The sequence below is a fragment of the Lupinus angustifolius genome, chromosome LG05, assembly GCF_001865875.1.
Source record: "Lupinus angustifolius cultivar Tanjil chromosome LG05, LupAngTanjil_v1.0, whole genome shotgun sequence".
NCBI classification, from domain to species: domain Eukaryota; kingdom Viridiplantae; phylum Streptophyta; class Magnoliopsida; order Fabales; family Fabaceae; genus Lupinus; species Lupinus angustifolius.
In genome coordinates, this window is record NC_032013.1 from 22890683 (window position 1) to 22901858 (window position 11176).

General features: G+C 30.2%; 1 protein-coding gene across 1 annotated transcript in view; it reads left to right on the forward strand.

The window, feature by feature from the left end:
• Window positions 1–2510, forward strand: part of LOC109348187 (protein STRICTOSIDINE SYNTHASE-LIKE 2-like) — an 8971-nt gene extending 6461 nt beyond the window's left edge. Inside the window, exons 2-3 of the mRNA XM_019588463.1 lie at window positions 740–1012; window positions 1776–2510. Of these exons, the coding sequence (XP_019444008.1) occupies window positions 740–1012; window positions 1776–2355 (853 nt within the window). The 3' untranslated portion in view covers window positions 2356–2510. The remainder of the gene's footprint in view (window positions 1–739; window positions 1013–1775) is intronic.

Here is an 11176-nt window from a genome sequence, read left to right on the forward strand (position 1 = left end):
TCTCTAATAATTGCCATCTACATATAAGAGTAAAAAAAAACATATTTACATTTAAACAAATGTAACACGTAAAATTATAAATAAAATAAAAGATATAACAAAATTTTAACAATTGGAAATTACCTTAAATATTCAGAGTTCTTCAATTCCAGTATGATGCAATTTTTTTATACAGTTCAATTCTTCCTCCAGTGTGGTTTTACACTCGGGGATGGAAATATATATAGACTTGGAAATCGTGGACCATATCCACGACATTGCATGGATCTCGTGGACCTTATCCACGACATTGCCATGAAAGTCGTGCATGATGTCCACGACTTACACTAACCTGACACATGGCAGGGAAGACGTGGATGGGGTCCACGACTTTCCAGGGAAATCGTGGATGGGGTCCACGACTTTGCCAAAGTCGTGGATGGTGTCCACGAGATCCACTAAATTCTACCCCAATCCCATAAATAATTCAAAACCTACCCAGTAATTTTTCCCTTACTTCCTCAAAGTTATGCAAATCATATCAATATTATTTCTATGTAAACTATACAGTGGCAACATAAATCTCAAGGAATCAACATAATTTCCACTTTTAATTTGGTACACATTTTCTCTTTTTTTGGGCTCATGCTATTCCCATCTATCTAGCTACGCTAACTTGTCAAACCCACAATGACACTGTTATCAATGACATATCTCAATATGGTATAAAGTTGATAACTTGATAAGGTTGTTTTGGCAGAAATGATCAATGTGGAGGACCATATAATAAGCACCTCAAGACCGAACACATTTGTGGGCGCCCCTTAGGATTGTGCTTCAGCAACATCACAGGTGATCTTTACATTGCTGATGCTTATAAAGGTCTCATTATTGTTGGACCCAATGGTGGCACTGCCACAACAGTTTCATCACACATAGAAGGTTCTCCTTTTGGGTTTACAAATAGTGTAGATATTGATCAACAAACTGGAACAGTCTACTTCACTAGTAGCAGTTCAAAATATGAAAGGAGGTAACACATTAACACTACTCATTCTTAGCTTCTCTTTCATAATTCCTAGTCCAAATAATTGAGTCTAAGCTCTTAAGTATCTTTTAGCTCACATCATATTCTAAAATCAAATTTTAGTAATGATGTTTTTATCATCCATCATAACATAGTGGTAAATTAGGGTATAATATATGTTGTCCCAATTTTTTGTATTTTACTATGGCACTTTATCTAATTGGTTAGGAAAATAAAACATAATATAATTTGATTTAAATGATTTAATAGTTTCTTCATCAATAAAAGTGGGACAACATAGGATTTATCACAAATTAGTCATTATTCATACATGTGCTAGTTTGAGCTAAGCAGGTTGCTATTATCATGCAAAAGAGCACACACACATTAGAATATCCATACTTCAAAGTTCAAAAAAAGGACTTGTGTGAAAGGACATGTTAGGTATGTGATGAAGCAACTGATTGAACATAGATTTGTTGTCCCAGATTCTGTCTCATACGTTGTCTCGCACCAATGATAATAAAACAAAAATAACAATAATAATGAAAATTTAATTTTTTTAATTGACATATCATGTTTTCATTGACACATCAAAACATATGAGATAAGATCTGAGATAACATATCTTTGTTACAACTGATGAGCTTTCATCAAATAGTTTAAGTTTCTGGGAGACTTAGTTCATGCCAGTTGCTATTACATGAACATTAAGATTAACACAATTATTTCCCCATTAAAATTTGATATTCTCATATGCAACATGCAGGAATTATGTGTCACTAATCCTAAGCAAAGATAAAACAGGGAAGCTAATGAAATATGATCCACAAAGCAAACAAGTTAGCCTGCTTCTAAACAATCTCTCATTTGCAAATGGAGTAGCACTAAGCAAAAACAGTGATTATATTCTAATAGCAGAGACCAACAACTGTAGAGTACTAAGGTATTGGCTACAAACACCAAAAGCTGGAACCTTGGAAGTCTTTGCTAATCTCCCAGGTTTCCCAGACAACATTAAACGTAGTCCAAGAGGTGGATTTTGGGTTGGAATTTATTCAAGAAGAGATAAATTTGTCCAATGGATTCTATCATATCCTTGGATTGGAAGAACTCTTCTGAAGCTTCCTTTAGATATTACCAAAGTTTATTCATATTTGGCTAAGCTGAAAGGGAGTAGTGGATTGGCAATTAGGTTAAGTGATGAGGGTAATGTTTTGGAAATTGTTGAAAGTGGAACAAAAGGTAGGTCTATTAGTGATGTTGAGGAAAGAGATGGGGTATTATGGGTTGGATCCATAGAGACACCTTTTGCAGGAAAGTATCATATTCTTGGAGCACAAGGATAAAGGAGAAGCATATATAAGATATGTTTCATCAGAAATTCTTGCTTTCAATTTGCATGATGGTATAGGAAGTGGGTTATGGGTTATAGATGTGATATTAATTTGAATTTTGTTTAAAATTTGTTGAATAAAATGTCATCCAACACAGTTTTTGACTAGCAAGATTTCTCATATATGTGCATTTTGCTCAAAATAAATCTGTTAAGTACTAATCATAGAGATCTAATGATAGCATAGAAAATCAAAATCCATATTATCTTCACCATGCATGCATGCTACTTCTCACCAGGCCACAGAAGTGAATATGATTCACCAAATTGAAGTGAAAGATGGTATAGAAACCGAACGAAGCATAAGCTTTATACCACACTTTTAAAGTGCAATTATATTCACATAAATATTTCTAAACTCCGGTCACCAAAAAAAGAAAGTCTTATTAGGGCACTCACAAATGGACATAATTACATGAGGGTGCCACATAATATCCTTTTTCCTAATATGGTCATAAGTTTGGCCTAATAGTTAAGGTGATGGGGATAAAGAACGGAGTGAAAGAGGTTGTGAGTTTAAACTTCACTCATAGCAAATTAAAAAAAAGAGTTATAAGGTTTTTGATAATTAAGGAGAAAAAGTAAAGTGAAAGAGGTTAGAAGTTCGAGTCTCATCCACAAAAAATACTAATGTATTAACATTTGCCGATCAAAAAATATATATCCTTATATTAATGAGTTTTATGAGAGAATACATGTTTCAGTGAATTGCTTAATTAACTCTCCTATATTCTTGTTTCAGGATTTTTAGTCCTTATTCCACGATTCTAAAACCTTCTAGGTCTATCCCTTGTGTCCTAACTGATAGTCTCAACATGGAAGCCTACCTTAATGGACGAAGATCATCTGTCTCAGATTGGTGTTCCAAATAATGTCCTGTCCAATCATAAAGTACACATCATTTAAAAATTTCACCTTACTATGCTAGCAATTTTTTTTATTCAAGTGTGATCTTTTCATCCCATTATGTATACTATATTATTGGGCAAGACAAGGCTGAAAATACTAAGTTGGGACAAGTGGTTTCCATCTTACCTTAATGGGCAAAGGCATACCCGACCCAAAGGGTAGCCAAGAGGGACAATGACCTAGGGCCAAAAGAAGAGAGTAAACAACCACTCAACTCTTTCATAAGTTTTTAATCAAACAATGGGCAAGACATGTTCATGACTTGTTGGTTAACTACTTATTCTTTATTCTTAGAAATTTGGTTTGATTATTGGCTCTCATTTTTTTGGGGAGTAAATTACTCAAAGTACACAAATCATCAATCCTTTATATATATCTACATAAAACACCTTCAATTCATATACGTAAATCACTCTCCTCTTAGCGAATGTGAAGTATAATATTTCAAGATACTACAAGACACTTGTATTATATTTTAGGAGCTTGATTTGTATTTGGATTACGCTATATCTAGTGTTTTAAATTGCAGGTGTGATCACGATTATGGTTGTAGTTATTATGGTTGTGGTCATTGTGATACATAATGCGACTGTTGTGATGTGAATTATTTTTGTGAGTAAACTAACATTTTTGAAATTGATCCAGTCTGATGCGATTGTGTTACAGCCCGATATGAACATATTATTGTGATTTGTTGTTACACCACAATTATAGTGTGATGCGGTTGCGACGGCTACCGCAACCACAATATTAGGTCCACATCATGTTGTACATAATTTGAATCACTGGCCATGTCCTTCCCGGTGCAAGAGGAGGCACATATCAACAATAGCCTACCAATAAAATGCAACAGCTTTTTGAATGATCTAAGCATATTTCCAAATGTTCTTGAAAGCTATTAATTCAGAATCACTTCTATTTCGAGACTGCAAGGCAAACTGCTTTCTCAACAAACAATAAGCTGACTATGAGTATTGAGATGTAAATCCCATAACTATCAGCAAACCAAAACCACTATTCTCTCAATTATTGGAATTGTATTTGCGACTTGAATTTTAGACCATAATAAAGAAAAGAAAAAGATTTAAACTAGAAAACTATCACCTTCATTCTACTATAATCTACTTTATTTACTATTACAAATAACATATTTTTATATCACTTTCATATAAAATTATAGAGTTGATTATTCAAATCATCTTTCGTTAATTTTGATTTTTCATTTTAAAATTTAATTTTCATTAAAAATAATAGTTTTAAACAAAAAGTACAATTGTGTCTATTTTCTTCATTGAAGTTGATAATATATTTTGGAAGTGTTAAAATTATATTTTAAGTAACAAAAAATATATTATTTCAAGTTTATTTCGTATATTTGACATTTCCAAGGTTTCAATAGTTGAAATTGACTTTAAGTTGGAACAAATAATATGAGACATAATTTCAAATATCATACAAATTATCAACTCCACTTTATTATCACCCATGGTTTATTTACTTTATTAGTTCTTCTACACTTTATTATAAAACCATATATATCTCAAAGAACTATCAACTCTACCATACTATCACCTACTTTATTTAATATTATGAATAAATTTTATTTTTCTTCACAACTTCGATATAAAATTATAGACATAATCATTCAAATCATATTTGGTTTATTTTCATAATGCCATGGCTAAAAATGACTTTAAGTTCATCATGTGATTATAGTTTGAGAAAAATTTAAAAATATGAACATTTTTAACAAATCTCAATTTTATTTTGAAATACTACTATTTATATAATACCCTAAAAAAACTATAAACTCTACCCAACTATCATCTAATTTGTTTACTATTACTAATAACATATTATTATTCTTTACTAATTCTATATAAAATTATAGAGATAAATAGTCAAGTCATTTTTAGTTTATTTTCCTTTTCATTGACGAAGTTATTTTTCGAGAATTAAACAACAATACTTTTAAATAAAAATATAATTGATATCAATTTTTATAATGAAAATAATATTATACTTATGATGCGTTAAAAGTATATTTTGAGATTCCATAGCTATTTTTTTCAATTTTATTTAATATGTTTGACATTTTGAAAATGCATCAATTGAAAATGGCTTTAAATTGAAAACAATTTTTAACAATGGGTTAAAAATGTTGTCATTTTTAAAAATACTACTATTTATTTAATACCCAAGAAATATAAACTCTACTCTTCTATCACATACTTTATTTACAATTCCAATAACATATTATGATTCTTCATCACGAAGATACAAAATTATATAGATGGAGATTCAAATCATATTTGATTTATTTTTATTTTTCACATGGAAATTTATTTTCCTAGGATAAATTTGACTTTCGAATACTACTATTTATATAATATCCTCAAAAAATGTTAAATCTACTTTATCATCACATGTTTTATTTATTTAAAAGTCATTGATGATTATATTGGATGATATTGTGAGGGTGTAAAAAACTCGACACTATCACTTTATATACATTTTTTTCTATTTTCTATTATTATTATTCCACACTTTTTTTCTGTTTACTATCACTTTATATAACATATTTGATGTTTTCATTTTTTCATTTTAAATTCCAAAAAATAGTTTGCAATAGAATTAAAAATGGTACATATTTTATTTATAAAATTACAATTGATTTTGAAATACTACTATTCATACCATTTCCTTAAGAAACTATCAAATTTACTCTTCTATCCCTTACTTTGTTTATGGTTACTATTACTATTATCATATTACTATTCTTCACCAATTCAAATATAAAGTTAAAGAGATAGAGATTAAAGTTATCTTTGGTCAATTTTTTTAACTTAAAGTTTATTTTCGGGAAATAAAATGCAATAATTTCAAAATATTTTTTTCTCATTGAAATTGATTTTATACTTCAGAACCATAAAAAGTACATTTTGAAACATCAAAATATTTATTTTCAAGTTTATTTACATGTTTGGCATTTTCAAAATTCCATTGATATCTAAAATTCTTCAATTCTCAAGAGCCAACAACCTTGATAGAATTGTGTGGCAAAATTCTAATGATGATGTACTTACTTCCAACATTGCTTATGCTCATGTTAAAAATCAAAATCCAACCCTTACATGGTGCTGCCAAATCTGGTCCTTGGCTATTCCCCCTTCAAAATCATTCATCACATGGAGGCTAATGCTTAGGAAATTGCCCATTGATGAAAACCTTCAAAATAGAGGTATGTTGCTTGTTTCAAAATGCAATCTATGCAATGCTACTCAAGAGGATTCTGATCATATGTTTCTTCATTGTAATTTTGTTGTTGCTCTTTGGAATTGGGTTCAACACCTTCTCTACAAGGATAACCAATCAATCTATAAATTCTATCATATTGATCTGTAGTAAACAATTCTCAAACCAGCTGAAGGAGATTTTCATTGCTTGTGTGGTGCACACCATTGCCACAATCTAGTTTTGCTGAAACCATAGTAGATTTAACGATAACAATATTCCTCTTAGCCTTGCTTGCTTTGCAGCATACATAGACATTCAGTATGCAATCTATGCAGAAGTTTTGGCAGCAATCAAAGCAGTGAATTTGGCTTACAATTATGGTTGGAAAAATTTGTGGCTAGAGTGTGACTCTAGCACAATTGTGGATATCTTGCATGATAGAGCAAAGGCCCCTTGGGAGATAAAAAAAGAATGGACTATTTGTAAAACCAAGTTGACTTTTATCAATTTTCATAGCTCTCATATTTTTAGGGAGAGTAATAGTTGTGCCGATAGATTGGCTAACTATGCTATAGAATTAAGGTTTAACAATTTGTATTTTGTACTCTTTAGCTTTTGTATGATCTTCTTTATTTATAATAGTTGGATGTAGTTGCATCTTTGCCTAAAAAAAGGTTCTAAATCACTTCCTTAAAAAACTATGAATTTCAAAATCATTCATTTATATATTATATTTAAAAAAAATGACTATTTAATCTTTTATTACCTATACATTATTTAATATTGAGAATTACTAATATATTATTTTTATTCTTCATCGATAGTAATAAAATTGTTGAGATGGAGGATAATTCATTTTTTACTAAAATCATCTTTTTCTTATTTTCCTTTTTCATTATAAACTTTTAATTTTCAAAAATAAAAATAATATTATTTATAAATAAATCTAAAATTGTTATCAATTTTTACTCAATGAAAATAATATTATACTTTTAAAGCGTCAAAAATATATTTTGAGATTCAAAAGGTATGTTTAAAGCTTATTTAGCATATTTGATATTTCCAAAATACTTGATGTTGAAATCGAGTTTAAGTTTGAAACAAAATTTAAGAAATAATTAAATAAATCATTTATTTTTTCATTTAAAAAATATCAATTCAATTTAAAATAAAATTATTAATATAACATCATTAATAGAGATGGTATTACTATTACTAATATCATTTTAAGAATCCGTGAACTCTACTCTCTATAGATTACTTTATTTAGTGTTAGTAATATAATCTTATCATTATTCTTGAAAATTATATTACAATTGAGAAACATCAAAAATATATTTTGAGACTCTAAAAGATATTTCTTAAGTTTATTCAAGTTGTTTTACATTTTCAAAATTACATATGTTGAAATTGACTTTAAGTACCAAGAATAGTTAGAGAAAGGAAAAAAATATTAATTTTCAAAAAATATCAAATTTATTTTCAAATACTAATATTTATATTAGACCATCAAATAATTATTAATATTACTATACTATAACATATTTTTTTTACTATTACTATAAACATATTTTTTTTTCTTCACAAATTGGACTAAAATTATAGAGGTGAAGATTCAATTTATTTATAATTTATTTTCATTTTAAATTTATTTTTGTGAATCAAAATAGTAATTTTAAATAAAAAACTATTTGTTGTTGATTTTCCTCATTGAAAATCATTTTATACTTAAGAATCATCAAAAGTATATTCACCAACTTCAAAATAATAATTTTCAAGTTCATTCATCATGTTTGACATTTTCAAAATTTCATGTGATGAAACTGGCTTTAAATTCCAAAAAAATAGTGCGAGAAATAATAAAAAATGTTGGATTTTAAAAGACTCCCAATCTGATTTTCAAATACTATTGGTTATATAATACTATAAAATAATCATTAATTCTACTATATTATAATATACTTTGTTTACCATTACTAATAGCATAATATTATTCTTTACAATTGTGATACAAAATTAAAGAGGTGAGGATTGAAATTGTGTTTACTTAATTTTATTTTTCCAATTGGAAATAAAACTTTTGTGAATATAAATAGTAATAATTTTCAAAAAAATATATAATTGGGGTCAATTTGTCTTATTGAAAATGATTTTATAGTTAGGAAGTGTTAAAAGTATATATTTAGAGACTCCAAAATAATTTTGTTTAGAATTTTATTCACTATGTATGACATTTCAAATTACAATGGTAAAAATTGACCTGTGTTTCAAAAAATAGTTTGAGAAAGAATATAAATTTGGTCATCTGTAAAAAGATATATGAATTTGATTCTTAAATATTTCTACTTATATAATACCATCAAATAATTATTGATCATACAGTAACCTACTTTATTTACTATAACATACAGTGTATTGTTATCTTCACCTCTTCAATATACAATTGTAGAAATATATTAAAAGTAGTAATAATGTCATGTACAGGTCAGACAAGGAGATCCCCTTTCCCCTCTTTTTTTTCTGTTTGGCTGAAGATGTGCTGAATAGAGGCATAACCAAGTTACTTCATGATAGGAAGATCTCTTCTATCTGTGGGCCTAGAGGGATTCAAACTCCAAGTCACATCCTTTATGTAGATGACATCTTAGTCTTCTATAAAGGCATCAAAAGGGAAATCTTGGTGTTAAAAGATCTTTTCACTCAATATGCTCAAGCTTTAGGCCAAATTCTAAATTTAAGCAAATGCAAGTTCTACTATACTCAAGCCTCTGCAAGGAAAGTTCTTAATTTAACAAGTTGGTTAGGCTTCAATGCATTACAACTTCCATTTACTTACTTGGGGGTGCCCATTTTCAAAGGAAAGCCTAGAATCCACCATCTGCAACCTATAGTTGATAGGATCTCTCGCAAACTTTCTAGATGGAAGGGTTCCTCCTTATCTATTATGGGCAGAGTCCAACTGGTAAAGTCTATTATTCAGAGCATGCTAATGTTTAGCTTCCGTGTCTACTCTTGGCCTATTAAGCTTAGGAAGTTGGTTGATACTTCAATAAGGAATTTCATCTGGTCTGGAGATGCTAAGGTCAGAAAATTATGCACTGTCTCTTGACAATAGGTTTGTAGCCCTGAAAAAGAGGGTAGTCTGGGATTAAGATCCATTTCTGCCTTGAATCAAGTTGTCATGCTCAAGCTAGCCTAGGTCATGCAAGCCTCTAATCAGGAGTGGGCTGTTTTCTATAGATCAAGGTTTCACAAGGGTTGCAAGCCCTTTGGTGCTTACATCAAATCCTCTGTCTGGCCTGGTTTAAAGCACATTTGGAAAACTGTGGCTGAAAATTCAGTTTGGCTTGATGGAAATGGTATGCAGATTAATTATTGGCTGGACAGTTGGTCTGGTTCCCCTTTGGCTGATTACTTGAGTATTCCTGCCCATATTCAACCTTAATTATCAGCAACAGTTGCTGATTTTATTTAGGATTCCAATTGGATAATTCCAGATTGGATGGCTAGGCTTCATCCTCAACTTGTCCATACTATTGTTAACATCCCTCTATCCTTTAAGGATCAACAACATAGGCTTGTGCGAAGGCACTCTTTTGATGGTGTTCTTACTTTGCAAGATGCTTATCATTTCATTAAGCCAAGGGAGAATCAACTGACTTGGTGTAAACTCATATGGCCGCTTGCTATTCCACCTTCCACCAAATCTTTCATCATGTGGAGACTTTTTCTAAACAAAATGACAACAGACAAGAACTTGAAAAAAGAGAGTCTGCATCTGGTTTCTAAGTGTAATATGTGTAATATTGCAGAGGAGTCTTCCAACCATCTGTTCTTCACTTGTCCTTTTGCTTCTTGTCTGTTGGATTGGCTTGACAACTTGATTGGGTTGCACCTTAATAGATCATCAATGGCCAACATTTTTCCTTCTCTTCCTAAGCAATGGAGCCCCCAACTTACAAATACCATTATTTATTGCATAGCTAGCCAACATTTTCTCAACAGTCTGGTTTTGCAGAAATAGGATGACATTTGATAATCAAAGAATTACTCTTCCTCAAGCTATTTCCAAGATCAAAATAGACTCAGCTATCTCTGGAAATTATTCTTCCTTATGTCCTAAACCTTCTCTGCATGAGTTCTATATCTTGAGAGCTTTGAATGTTAAGTGTAATCTTAGTAAAGCTACTCGAATCATAGAGGTTATTTGGTTCCCTCCCAGACCTAGTTGGACAAAAATCAACACGGATGGTGCTGTGTAACGCCCCGAAAAATACTTCTCAAAAACATTGCGGAAAAATGGATAAATTTTTTTTTTTGAAATGGGGATGTATAAAATTGTTTCCTTTTAAAACCTTCCTTTTCCGGGACATCACTTTAAGTAACTCAAATGCGGAAAATCAACTTATCGTTATCGAATGATAACTTAACCTGATTCACAATTTCCTGAATAACACAATTCATATAAATGGTTAAGTCATCTTTAGTTCATACAAACTAAATCAACAAAGGCGGAAACTACATCGCCACTAACACATACCAAATCCAAAAGAAAGGGCGGAAATATTAATCATCGCCAAAGTCATTAAATGATAAACAACTCCTAGTGGCTAACTCCAAAGCTAGGG